Consider the following 14,608-nt stretch of genomic DNA (forward strand, 5'->3'; position numbering starts at 1 on the left):
TTATACAGCGTTTGATTTGCTGCAATTTAACTGGAAGTCAACCAACCTGAATCCATGATTTTCATCGATATTTCTTTCAGGGGTATATTTGTCCCGCAGAACTACAAATAGAAAATACTACGGAGTATAAAAATAAAAATAAAAATAAAAATAAGAGAAAAAGAATCCCTAAAAATAAAACCAGAGCCGCCACCGCTCTTCTTCTTCTTGGCCTTTTTTCTGTTCCGCCACTTTCTTCTTCGCGAGAGAGGAGGACAGAGAGGCCTGCAGCGATGGGTAAGAGAGCGAAGAGTTCAAGGAAGGGAAAGAAAGAATGGAGGGCCAACATAAGCACTGAAGACATTGAAGATTATTTTGAGAAAACCACCAAAGACGCTCTTTCCGGTGGTTCTTTGGCTGATGTGCCCAGTGATTCTCTCTTCTTCCTTGATAAATCCAGAGGTATGAAACTTGTTTTGATTCTTACACTGAATACATAAAAACTCTGGGGGACCTCTTTCAAATTCATCGATTGTTTTTTCAATTGAACTTTCATCTTTAGTAGGGTTTTAGAAATTTACTACTACTATGAAACTTTTGTTGGGTTCTAGAAATTTTGTAAGAAAATGAAATACTTCCAAGAGATATCATTATCACGATTAAGAATTTTAGTATGCTTTGAATTCCAATTCCAATTCAGTTACTGAAACTTAACAAGAAAGGCTCTTTGATGAAATAAGCTCTAAAGTTATGTACTTTCTCAAAGAGAAGTCTACTGAAAGTTGTAATCTGCAATGGGAAATGTCATGAATTGCTCTATAAGAGTTCTCTACTGATACTGGATTTATAATTGATAGTTTGAGCTTTTCATATCCAAAACTAGTTATAATACACTTTTGTGAATGATAGCTCTTGATTCACTTGTATTTTAGTTAACTGTTTGGAAGTAGTAGTATAATATAGCTATAGGCCTTGTTCTCATCTTCTTGAGAATCATGATCGTTTTAGAATGTAACCAACTGGAGATTTTTCTTTGCAGATCTTTCTGTTAAGCGGAAGATTGAGAAAAACAGAGAAAAAGTACTGCGATGTGATAGTGTTTTGCAGAGAAACCCTTTTATCAAAGCTATTCCGTCCTCTACACAGAATAAGAAAAAGTCAAATAGAAAGGGTAAAGCTGTACCAACACCAGTAGATGAAGATGTTGCGCAGGGCAGTCTGAAGGTTAGTTTCGTCTGGAGTTGCTTCAAAGTGATTCTTCAAGTGAATTAGGGCAATTTTATATTTCTAATTCAATCATTTCAGGATGAAAATACACATGATTCTGGTGTTCTTGACTTGTGGGAAGAGAAAGGTAACTCCATTTGTGTGGGTGTGCGCGTGTGCGCATATATACATGTATATATGTCTATTTCTATCTACTTTTTTTTGCGACAACCATTTGTTATTCATGATAGAGTTTTGCATTTCACTTTTGCAGGAGGAGTCGAGGCCAAAATAACAAAGGTATTACATTATTTAGCATGCATATTTGGTGTCTGCGTGTGTAGCCAATTATATTGTTTAAGGAGTCATTATGTGATGGGTTTGCATGCTTGAGATTCTGATAGTTTCTCAGTTGTCTGTGTCCAGAACTTCTTGGAAGTGCCCATTTAGTACTGAGCAATATAGTTCACTAGACATAAGTTTTTTTTTGAAATCCATAGGGGTTAATTAGCTGTTAATAATGACAGAAGCCCAAGACTTGCATTATTCCTGCTGTTGAGGTTGAACATCCTGGATGTTCTTTCAATCCTCATCCCGAGAGCCATCAGGTTGGTAGCTATCTTTTATTTATGTACTTTCATCATTTTCCCTTTTCTTTCCCTATTAATTGTTAAACCTTGAACTGTTATTATAGGATGCTTTAGCTCGTGCTGTTGCAGATGAAATGCAGAAAATTTACCAACATGAATTGGGGCCTCAGCCGATCCCTTTAGTTGTCCCTGGTGAAGCTATTGATGAAGAATATGTTCGTACCACATCCCAAACTTGTTACTTGAAATGGGCTTTAACAGTTTCACTTATTTACTTATGAAATTTTCATGCACTTCCATCTTAAATGCATCAGAAATATTTCCTTGAGGCAGATGCGGATGATGGAACTGATGATGATGAGCAAAATGAAAATCAGGATGATGACGGAGATGTTGATGCAGAAAAGAGGTGAGAGTCTATATTGGCCTTTGTTTCTTTTGATCATTAAATATATTTGTTTCCCTTTTCTGCAAGGATAATTGGACTAGTAGCTTTATTTTGTAGAATTATGGTTTCTTGTATATGGTGTGGTGTCCATATTGAGTATCTCTCTATTGGTTTTGGACTGTTGGTGGAATCAGTTTTCAATGTTAAATTGATTGATCCATATGATATTTATATTCTCAAGATAAGTTGTCAAAGAAAGTTGAATATCACTGGTTGTGATGGAAACTATGCAGTTCTCAGAAAACCAAAAGGGTGACACGGGTGGAGTTCAACCGGAGGGCTAGACGGAAAGAACAGTTGAGAATTGAAGCAGAAGCCAGAAAAGTGAAGGGACTTTCAAAAGACATAGACAGGTAAAGAACTAATACATCTCCAATCCAAGATAATCGTGCTTTACTTTAAATGCACTAAGTTGGTTCTTTGGTGTGAGCAGTTTATCAGAAATAATGCAAGAAATAGCGAAAGAGGATGAAGAGAAACACAACAGACATCTTCGGCGGATTGTTGCTAAGCAGGAAAGATTGAAAGCTCGTCCATCTCGCTTGGGAAAGTACAAGTATGGCGATAGATTATAGTGAATTTTTATGAACTTTTATCTTCCATCCATGTGAAGTTCTGTTGAAATAGGGAGCAACCACAGTGACATAGATCAATTGCATATCTTATCTTTCATATCTTCTATTGAATTGTTAATATCTAGGATGTCATATGTATCCCGTGTTTCAGATTCGAGCCTTCTCCACTCCAAGTTCTATTAACTGAAGAGAAAACTGGTTCACTTCGGCAGTTGAAGGTTTTTCATATGACTTTTGTCTTTTACTTCCAGAACTATCACCTCAACTTAATTCTCTAACAACATTTATAAGTGTAATTGACTTTCTTGTGTTGTTTTTTGGGTGCTCGCTTCTGGAAATAGGGCTGCTGTACGCTAGTCAGAGATCGTTACAAGAGCCTAGAGAAAAGAGGCCTGATTATCCCAACAAGGAAGGGTAGCAGGTTAGTTCAACTCTCATATTAGCCACAATTATTATACATTTGCTTAAATGCTTTGCAGGTCTAGTAATTATCTTTTGATATTTGGTGTTCTGATTGTTTTATTTTTATGTTTTGCACTGTCATTCTTTTCTTTTTGTATATATTTTTGAGTTATACAGTAGCATTATAAGAACTCATACATACACGAACACTAAATGCTTCCGTCCCAATTATTGCAGCGAATATATCTTTCATAGATTGTTCTCATCTATAAACTTCTAAAAGGGTTTCCATTAGGATTATATTTAATATTTTCTGCTGCAGATTGTAATGCCTAACAATTGTTATGATTTTGATTCCTCTGAGCAGGAGGTAGAATGGAGGTGGGATATTTAGAATCGAGAGCGATGAGAAAGTGAAGCTGTGCTTCATTGTTTTGCAGTCGAGATCTTTCTATCGTTTGAGTAGCCGGAGAAATCACCAGTTGGTTTAGAAACAAATAGGAATTTTATCTCTCAGTCACATCAAATATTTCTTTTATTTGTTTTAATGTTTGCGAGACTGATATATGTATGCTTTACTTGGTTATTCGTATGATTGAATGATAAAAACGAGATCTTTGGAGTTTACTATGAGCAAAATTGTCAAAGGTGCATGTCACTTTCGTAGTAAGATTAATCACATCATAACATAAAAGAATGCAGAAAATGTGCTTATCCATCTATCAAATAGATTTACCTTTTTCTTTTTGAAGAGCTAATATTATTCGTGAATCAGAATTATTGTTTTATCTCAAAAATAGACTACATAACTTTTATTATTTTTTATTTCATTTATGATAGCCATATTCTCCAATAATAGTTGTACACTAACTTTTCTCTCTCGTGTTTTATCACTTTTGTATTAAAATTTGTACTGATCATTAATTAAAACTAATATTTGTGAGTACTATGTTTCTAAGTATAGTATACATTATGCTTATTTTATGAATTTTACATTTAGTCATACTTTATCAATTTAGCATTAAGATTTGCTCTTTATCAATTATGCATTAATATTTGGACCGATCATTATTGATATTAATTTTAGTGAGTACTAATGGTTTCTGAATAGCCCATTATTCGATAAAATAAATAATTTTATTAACTCGGCCAATATTAAAAAATTTATACATGGTCGAAAATGGGCAATTTTAATTCTTTATTGATTAAAGGGGGATAGCCAATCATTTGTATTATAGTGGGAAGTGATATCAATGTCCCATCTGCAGGCGTGCCCAAAACAAATGTTAAGGTCTTCATTTTCAGCCTACGAATTTGCTTTTGCAACCAAAGCCCCACCAACACAATTATGATATAAAAAAAAAACATTCCCCTAAATTCGTGAAAAAACAAACAAATTATTTACTTATTGAATATTCAAAATGAGCATAGTCTACCACTATGCAGTTTCAATAATTGAACAAGTACAAAGTTTGATATTTGGTAGCGTCGTTTTCTTAAAGCAAAATTTTGACTACTCGAAATAGCCATAGAATTTGGTTGACTCCCACAATTATTATTGGCGTGAAAAAAATGTCCTTTTCACTGTGTAGTTGAAATCATGTTGTTAATGATAACGAATAATTATAAGTGGATTAATCACAGGAATATATTGTGCTTTAGGTATTCCAAAATTGAAGTGTTTTGTGAGTGTGATTCGAACATAATTAAGAAGTCCAGCTAACTAGGTTTGCAATTAGAAGGGAATCGCATGCTAATGCTATATTATGTTTTCCAATAATTACAGTGGCCGTCGTTGACATTGAATAGGGTGTGGTGTTGACACCCTATTGATATTAGTAAAATGTAGTATTAAACAAAATTAGTCATGCATATATGCGATTAATTACATGATCTAATTGTAACATGCTGAAACTGGACATGCATATATGATTACAACTTCTGAAAATAAATAAAACCTTCGTATTAAAATTTTCCACTCTTGTAATATGAATAATAATGAGACATGATAAGACCGGTTACGATGTCGTTAATTTCGCATATATTTTTCATGTGTAGTGTGGTCACATCAACTTGTATGAAAATATTTTGTTTGGATTGATTTATACTACTAGTCTAATAATATGAAAAAAAAATTGACATGTCATCTCTTTGCCGACAAATCAATATATACTCCAATTTCTTTTATAGAGAATCCCCTAAAATGACTCAGTTCTATGAAAATCCCTATTTATTCTAATAAATTGATCATCATGATTCCTTTATAAATGAGTAGGCAATCCTCGTTTTTACCAGCGCTTTTAAGAAGTGAATGATCCATTTTTAACCAGTTTTAATTTTGATTGTAGAATATATAACTGCCGCCCTAGATATTAATCTTATTTTTTCCATTTTATTAATAGTAGTAGAAAATATATAGTGTGCAATCATTCACTAATTCGCAAAGTAATCATCTCTCACAAGAGCGTCTAGTGCATGCCTTGGCACTAGACAACGCTATTTACGAAATAGATGTATTATGTCCTATATTTCATATTTGTGTGTTATCACTCACACACATATATAGATAACACACACACACACACACACACACACTCATATAGTATTATATCATTAATCCTTCTCTCTGTGTCTGAACCAATCTATCAATATGGGCCCTAAAGTTGCATTTACAAATGATTCCAAATCAGAGCAAAATAGAGAAATCTATATACCAAGATATGGAGTACTACAGTAGTAGTTTATAGTAATCAAGGGCGACCAGATAGGAAAGGTTGAGCTTTGCTTTTGAATCTTTTGATCCAGATGGGGTTTGAATTTTAGAATATAAAAAAGGTCAAAATACAGACTTATAGTTCACACACAAACACTAAAATAGGAAAGCAAAACGGTGTGGTGGTGAGCATGATAAAAGGAGCAGAAATAGTTGGTGGAAATGAAGCATCATCATCATCCCCTCTTAAGCCTTTACATACAACACCTCATTTATGGGATTCTTATCTATTTTTTTAATTCTTGGTGGCCATCATTTTGTATTTTCACCTTTTATATATCTTCCTTCTCATTAACTTGGTTACTTGAATCAAATTAACCACCACTACCATGAATACCATCATACTCGTGAGAAAAGCAAATTAAAGTTCTATATATCAACTGAGCTTTTTTTTTCTTTGAAAAATGTGGATAGAAAGAATGAATGAGAAAATGGATCATGTTGTGATGAGTTATTAATGGACTTGATTGCAAGATATCATTTGTAAAAGCATTGTCATGAGTACTTTACTTATTCCATACATCATTTGCACTCTACACATTGTGGAATTTATGTGTATTTCACTTGGTTATTGAGTTGAGTACTTGAGTGAGACTATATATCAGGCCAAATTAGCACTCCAAATAAAGATACTACCGAACTTAGTTGTTAATAGAGTTAAGATTATGTAATTAACTAGTACTATATATTATTCCAATGATTCAATAAGAGTCAAATAAAAAATTTCCAACACCACCCAAATTACGATTTTTATATTCAAACATTTTCAAAGCATGCATCTCAGGGAAAAAAAGGGGTATAGTAATTAGTAAGTAAAAAAAATTAAATAAAAAGACATTGGTCCACAACCAAGTGCAAATAAGAAAAGTAATTATTAGATTTCTTATTCAGCTTGATGCTCAAATAATAATTAGAATGAGTGCGATTTCGAAAGTTAAAAGAAATAAAATATCACAGCTTTCTCAACTTCAAAACACCCCTTTTAAGTTTAACTTGGTTCTGTACTTTATACTATATAGTAGTACTCTAACATAATCATCTTCAGAACAATTAAAAATCATGTAATTAAACTGAAGTTTAAACCATTCAAAATTTTATTATACTCACCTAATTAAGCAAACACAATCTATTTTAATTTCTAAATTACACTTTACTCTTATTCACCAGCCTACAAATTTACTACCATCAGGCAACAGTGCAACAATATTTTTCATAATAATTGTAATTAATTATGTGCATGCTTGTAATCATGGAAATCTATATATAAATAATAAATGATCATGATTAAATTTCAGATTTGTTTAGACCTTTAATATAAGATTATGTTATTACTACTTATAAAATTTATTGCATTAAGTGTAAAGTTATGGTTAATCCAATGTGTTATGTTCAAAGTCGGATTATGTATATATATATAGACAAGTCACTGACATAGCTATCATTTTTGCTCTCTACTTTTCTGCCATTGGAGGGAACATTCTCACGCTTCTTGACAGCAACTCATTCTTGGATCAAACACTTAACATTAATTCTTCAATTACATAAAGTCATAAAACATAGATATATATCCACATAGATATATTCTCTCTTTCTTAAAAGTTGCTGTGTTAGATAAACTCATAAACCTGTCTGTGTGGGCTTTCTTTGACCAAGTTCCACGTTTTTTTGGGGTCCTCTAGATTTGCTTTAAACATCATTAAATTCTTTAATAAGATATTCTTGTCCGAGACTAAATAAAATCAATCTCCATTAGTTCTCGATTTTACCCCCACTATCGAATTTCATACTCATGTAGCACCGCACGTCACTGATTTTATGATTTACTATAAGATAAGAGTGTGTGAGCATCCGTAACCCCATCCCCAATTCAGGTTTCAAGTCCATTTCATATCACCGTTCTCCTAAATTTGAGTCCCAGGTCATAATTCCTTTAACCCTGCAGGCCCTCAACCCACGCCACAACTATTAAATTGCATTATTCATAACTCCAACCTATTTTACTCGTAAAATAGAATACGTTGAACAATTAAAACCGAGAAAATTCATTGTTCAGTCGAAAAAAAAAAATTACAAATTCAATGTTAGCGTTGACGAAATCGTCCATCTGTCGTTCTTCGCTAATAAACCAATCCATAGAAGCCGGAAATATTAGAATACAAGAGGAATGAAATTGAGTTTGTGTGGAAGAGTGGTAGAATGGAGCACAACAAGTGTATAAATAGGTAAACAAAATAAAAAAATTTATTCATTTAAAATTGAGGGGACCTGCGGCCCGCCCCCAAAGACGGCTAATGCCGGGCCGGGACTCGCTGATTGCGGCACTGACGTCGTTAACCCTGAGCCAGGCCGGACCGCGGGTGCGGCCCCGGGACGCAACTGCGTCCTCGGGACGGTCCCAGGCCGCAACTCGTCGACGTTTAATGCAAGGCCCGGGCCGGGACTCACTCATTGTGGCCCGGCCCAGCGTTGGGGATGCTATAAGAGTCATTTTAAATTTAAAAAAACTTTAATCAAATCCACCTCTCTAATTCTTGTTCTACTAGACGACGACTACTATTACTGCTACTTATTATTGATTCCCACTTTCCCTCCCTTTTTCATTATAAAAACATATGCATATATAAGAACAAACTTTTCTGTAAAAGCTCACTACCTCCTTCACACAAAGGAAAACTCTCTTCTCACTAAACGTGGTATCCATTCGAGTTTAATGAATGGACATGAAGATGTTTCTACCTCACCTCGCTCTCCTCCTACTCTTAACCACCACCGCCGCCGCTCCGACCTCATCACAGACCGATAAACTCGCCCTCCTCTCATTCAAAAAGATGATCCAACAAGACCCCGACGGCGCCCTCTCCGACTGGCAGCGCAACAGAGACCCATGCACATTCCACGGCGTCACCTGCAACGATCAACGCCGCGTCACCGCCCTCGATCTCGCCCAGTCCAATCTCGTCGGCCAAATCTCCTTCTCCCCGCTTTCCTCACTCGACATGCTCCTCTCCCTCAACCTCTCCGCCAACTCCTTCGTCGTCAACGCCAACTCTTCTCTCCTCCAAATTCCATATTCCGTCAAGGAGCTCGAGCTCTCCTTCTCCGGCGTCATCGGCCACCTACCGGAGAACATGTTCGCCAATTGTCCTAGTCTTCAATACGTCAATCTTGCCTTCAACAACATCACCGGATTTCTACCGGAGAATCTCTTCCTCCACATTGATAAGCTCAAATATCTCGATCTATCCTACAACAACGTCTCCGGCACCATCTCCGGTTTGAAGATTGAAAAATGCAGCTCCCTTTCTCACCTCGATTGGTCGGGGAATCAGATTTCCGGATCGCTGCCGCCGTCCTTCTCCAATTGCACCAGCCTCGTGGAGCTGATTCTGCCGGAGAATTTCCTCTCCGGCGAAATCCCCTCTGCTTTTGGCGCGCTGAAAAATTTACAAACCCTAGACCTCTCTCACAACCACCTCACTGGCTGGATCCCGCCGGAGCTCGGCAACACGTGCGCCTCCCTCACCGACCTCAAGCTCTCCAAAAACAACATCACCGGATCGATCCCCGACTCCTTCGCGTCGTGCTCGTCTCTCCAAACACTCGACCTCTCCAACAATAATTTGACCGGACCTTTCCCTGATTCGATTCTCGAAAAGTTAACATCTCTGGAGATCCTCCTCCTCAGCGGCAATTGGATTTCCGGCGAATTTCCGGCGTCAATTTCCTTCTGCAAGAGCCTGAAGGTGGCGGATTTCAGCTCCAACAAGTTGTCCGGGATCATCCCGCCGGATATATGCCCAGGCGCCGCCTCGCTGGAAGAGCTCCGGGCGCCGGATAATCTCCTCTACGGCCCGATCCCCGGCCAATTGTCTCAGTGCTCACAGCTGAAGATAATCGACTTCAGCATCAATTACATCAACGGATCAATTCCAAGTGAATTAGGAAATCTGGAGAATCTGGAGCAGCTGATAGCATGGTACAATGGGTTGGAAGGAAGCATACCGCCGGAGCTGGGGAAATGCAAGAAGCTGAAGAATCTGATCTTAAACAACAATCATTTAAGCGGCAAAATCCCTACGGAAATCTTCAATTGCGCTAACATAGAGTGGATTTCCCTCACCAGCAACGCCCTCACCGGCGAAATCCCCAAGGAATTCGGCTCATTATCTCGCCTAGCCGTTCTGCAACTCGCCAGCAACAGCTTAAGCGGGCAGATTCCGAACGAGTTATCGAGCTGCACCAGTTTAGTATGGCTAGACCTCAACAGCAACCAATTAAGCGGCGAGATCCCACCGCGGCTAGGGCGACAGGTCGGGTCGAAGGCGCTCACCGGAATTCTATCAGGAAACACACTAGTCTTCGTCAGGAATGTAGGGAACTCGTGCAGAGGAGTCGGAGGCCTTCTCGAATTCGCCGGAATCCGCCCCGAGCGGCTGCTGCAGGTTCCCTCGCTCAAGACCTGCGACTTCACCAGGCTCTACTCCGGCCCTGTTTTGAGTCTCTTCACGCGTTATCAGACGCTCGAGTATCTCGATCTCTCTTACAATCAGCTCCGCGGCAAAATCCCCGATGCGTTTGGGGAGATGATAGCTCTACAGGTTCTGGTCATATCGCACAACCAGTTATCCGGCGAGATTCCGGCGACGCTAGGGCAGCTCAAGGATCTCGGCGTGTTCGACGCTTCGCACAACAGACTGCAGGGGCATATTCCGGAGTCCTTCTCGATGCTGTCCTTCTTGGTGCAGATTGATCTGTCGTTTAACGAGCTCACCGGCCAGATTCCGCAGAGAGGGCAGCTGAGCACTCTTCCGGCGAGCCAGTACGCGAATAACCCCGGCCTCTGCGGCGTCCCGTTGCAGGAATGCCAGTACACTCAAGCCTCTTCCAATCCAGACGACGACGAACAGGGGCGGAAGAGCGGGAGGAGTGCCCCGTGGGGTAACAGCGTGGTGATGGGGTTACTGATATCCGTAGCCGCCGTGTGCATCATGATCGTGTGGGCCATCGCGGTCCGGGCGCGGCGGAGGGAGGCGGAGGGGGTGAAGATGCTGAGCAGCCTTCAGGCCTCCTACGCCGCCACCACGTGGAAGATCGACAAGGAGAGGGAGCCCCTCAGCATCAACGTCGCCACGTTCCAGCGCCAGCTGAGGAAGCTCAAATTCTCGCAGCTGATCGAGGCCACCAACGGCTTCTCCGCCGCTAGCATGATCGGCTCCGGCGGATTCGGGGAGGTGTTCAAGGCCACGCTCAAGGACGGCTCCAGCGTCGCCATAAAGAAACTCATCCGCCTCAGCTGCCAAGGCGACAGGGAGTTCATGGCGGAGATGGAAACGCTAGGGAAAATCAAGCACAAGAATCTAGTCCCATTGCTAGGCTACTGCAAAATCGGAGAGGAAAGGCTTCTAGTGTACGAGTTTATGGATCACGGCAGCTTGGAGGAGATGCTCCACGGGCGGTCGAGGAGGAAGGAAGGAGGCGGTGGCGGTCGGTTGCTGAGGTGGGAGGAGAGGAAGAAGATCGCGAGGGGGGCGGCCAAGGGGCTCTGTTTCCTCCACCACAACTGCATCCCGCACATCATCCACCGCGACATGAAGTCGAGCAACGTGCTCCTGGACAACGAGATGGAGGCGCGGGTGTCCGACTTTGGGATGGCGCGGCTGATCAGCGCGCTGGACACGCACCTGAGCGTGAGTACCCTGGCGGGGACGCCAGGGTACGTGCCACCTGAGTACTATCAGAGCTTCAGGTGCACGTCGAGGGGAGATGTGTACTCGTTTGGGGTGATCCTGCTGGAGCTGCTGACGGGGAAGAGGCCGACGGATAAGGAGGACTTTGGGGACACGAATCTGGTGGGGTGGGTGAAGGGGAAGGTGAGGGAAGGGAAGGGGATGGAGGTGATCGATGCGGAGCTGATGTCGGTGAACAAGGCCACGGATGAGGCCGAGGCCGAGCAGGTGAAGGAGATGGTGAAGTACTTGGAGATCTCGCTGCAATGTGTGGACGATTTCCCCTCCAAGCGCCCTAATATGCTGCAGGTTGTGGCCATGCTCAGGGACCTTGGATCTGCTCCCAATAGTGCTTGATCATATCATCTTCACCTCTCTTTCTCATAAACTGTAATATCACTTTTTTCTGTCAATTAAAAAATCTTCAATTTTGAACAACACATCTCATTTTCAACTTGGATTAACATCATTTTCCCAGTCGAATTCTGACTCCTAAAGTGTCTTGAAAACTGGTTTGATTTGAAGTTTGTCTAGGAAAATCTTTGCCTTCCTAGTGAATTATAGTAAGACTTTCCTATTGATCTAGTCATTCGGAGAATCGGAGCTAATAGAACATTTTTGTGATGAGGGTGTCTAAAACTCTAGTATTTAATCACTTGTTTAAACCTCTTCCTTTACATAATTATTTTACTAGGACGTCGTTTTTGTATATATGCACCATGGCTGAAAACTATATGCATTTGTAAATTATGGACCGACTTCTCAGTTCTGTCTATGAGATTGAAACGGAGAAAGTATGAGTTAAAAGCCCAAGCCATATATGTGCTACCCTCTCCATATCATCCATATATGTTTTGTACTTGTGGCTAGTTTACTTGAATCCAGTTCTCTAGTAATACTAATTTAAACTGTTTCATGAATGCACTCTACATGCTTCCACTTTGAGCATGAACGAATTTTAAGAATGATTCACATAATAAATTGGACGCGTAATGCTGAACAAATCAAAATGGAAAAATGGAATACATATTGTTGAATTATGAAGGTAGATCCCCGCTCTGCTCATAAGCATAGCACATGTTGAAATCAAAGCAAGAAATCAATCAATGAACACAAGAACTAGTTTGAGAGAGAAGAAGTAATTTTGCAAAGAGAATGTTATGATTTTATTCAATGAACTTGAGTGATTCATCTCTACAACATGAGCTAACAATCTACTTTATACTCTACTAAAACTAAGTGTATAAGAGCTACACTAGTTAGTTACAACCGCATACACACTCAACCGCTACTCAACGGATAGTTGATAGCTTTCCAGCTCACTTCTTGATCTAGTAGATTGCTTCACCACCTTTACTCCATGCACCCTCGGCCTATCGTTGTGACTCACCATACTCCTTAACAGCACAATATGATGTTCAAACACAATAATTTAGGCTCGAACACATGAACAATTTAGGGCCATTTTAAATATTTGCATCATTGTTTATATCTACTGTCTCCTGTCAAAAGGGAATGTTTCTTATGGACACGAGTTTTAAGAGATTAATATTTAAGAGTAACCACAATAGGCTACCGCGACACTCTACTGCAAGGCGGAAGGAGCCGCAGTGGTGGAGAAACAGCCGCGAACTCGACGGGGTTGTGGCGGAGGCGGCGGTGAGCGCATCGGCCTATTGCACGCCGTGAGACCTTCGCGGCTCCAATTTTAATTTTTTTTTAATTTTCTGAATTTATTTCGATTTATAACCCTATTCCCAATTAATTTTATTCTAGTCCAATTAAAATATACCAACAACTGATAAAATAATGTGATTTGTGGCTATGGCGTGGCTGGATAAGTTTTTGTGGCTTGTGCTGACTAGGCGAACAATCTTTTTTTGGCTGTGATGGCTTCGCGAACAAGTTTTTTTTAGCTGTGGCGTGATTGTTCCGCCTTATTGTGGACACTATAAAGAGTTAAGTAGGTAAAGAATAAAATAAAAGAGACTAAATGCATATTTCCTTTGCTAAAAAAATGAAATAACTCAATAATGCGAGGTAATTACACCTTACATACAAAATGTTTCGCCAATATTTCAATTGAGTACAAAATGTTTTAAGTTATCAAATATCATACAAAAAGTTTGATTAGTGTTACGAATTAGTACATTCCGTCTAAAAATCACTAACATCGTTATTTTTTTCTTATTTTTCATCCTTTTGACTCTAAAATTAACTACAAATATTAGCTGAAAGTTAAATGTGAATTCATTACTTGATAAAATGCCCATATGACAATGCATAAGGTATTATTTAGAGAAATAATATCATGTTTTTAGGGCATAATTTTGGAGAAAAATAAGAAAAAGTAATAGTGTTAGTGATTTTAGATGAAATGTACTAGTACTAATTCGTAACATTAATCAAACTTTTTGTATGATATTTATTAACTTAAAACATTTCGTACTCAATTGAAACATTGGTGAAACATTTTGTATGTACATCGTAAATTACCCCGTGTTATGCAAACATCCTAAAAAGAAATCCAAATATAACGAATTAATATTATTTTATATTTTTCACATACTCCCAATCACCAAAATATTATTATCAATCCAAAATAAAATGATTAGCTCAAAAATATACTATCATTAAATTTTTATTTTTAAAGTTAATTATTTTATATATTTAATGATTTTATTAACATTAATTAAGACATATATTTATCATTTTATTTTAAATATGTTGAACTAATCATTTTATTTTAAGAATATAAAACAATAATGCAAATTTACTGGAGTATTAGTACTCCTGTCTTATTCAAAATTATCACTATTCTTTTTCTTTCTTTTTTTTATTAATCCAATCAAGATAATTATGTTCTATTTTTAGATGATTTCATATCTTTTCTCTATTCATTAAAATAT

The 14,608-nt window shown here is 38.6% G+C and overlaps 1 protein-coding gene and 1 pseudogene across 1 annotated transcript; both read left to right on the forward strand.

Annotated features, from left to right (window-relative positions):
• Positions 1–161: 161 nt before the first annotated feature.
• Positions 162–3,827, forward strand: LOC125215589 (ribosome biogenesis protein NOP53-like). Its single transcript, XM_048117047.2, has 12 exons — positions 162–441; positions 1,019–1,203; positions 1,285–1,333; positions 1,460–1,485; positions 1,713–1,793; positions 1,880–1,990; positions 2,090–2,184; positions 2,457–2,576; positions 2,657–2,779; positions 2,950–3,016; positions 3,140–3,219; positions 3,568–3,827. Exons 1-12 carry the CDS (start codon positions 273–275, stop codon positions 3,572–3,574), a joined length of 1,113 nt encoding a protein of 370 aa, XP_047973004.1. The 5' UTR covers positions 162–272; the 3' UTR covers positions 3,575–3,827.
• Positions 3,828–8,567: 4,740 nt separating this feature from the next.
• Positions 8,568–12,139, forward strand: LOC125210686 (serine/threonine-protein kinase BRI1-like 2 pseudogene; annotated as a pseudogene).
• Positions 12,140–14,608: the final 2,469 nt, after the last annotated feature.

The sequence above is a fragment of the Salvia hispanica genome, chromosome 3 (assembly GCF_029641045.1).
Source record: "Salvia hispanica isolate PSC_SH4W2 chromosome 3, Shi_PSC_v1, whole genome shotgun sequence".
Taxonomy (NCBI): domain Eukaryota; kingdom Viridiplantae; phylum Streptophyta; class Magnoliopsida; order Lamiales; family Lamiaceae; genus Salvia; species Salvia hispanica.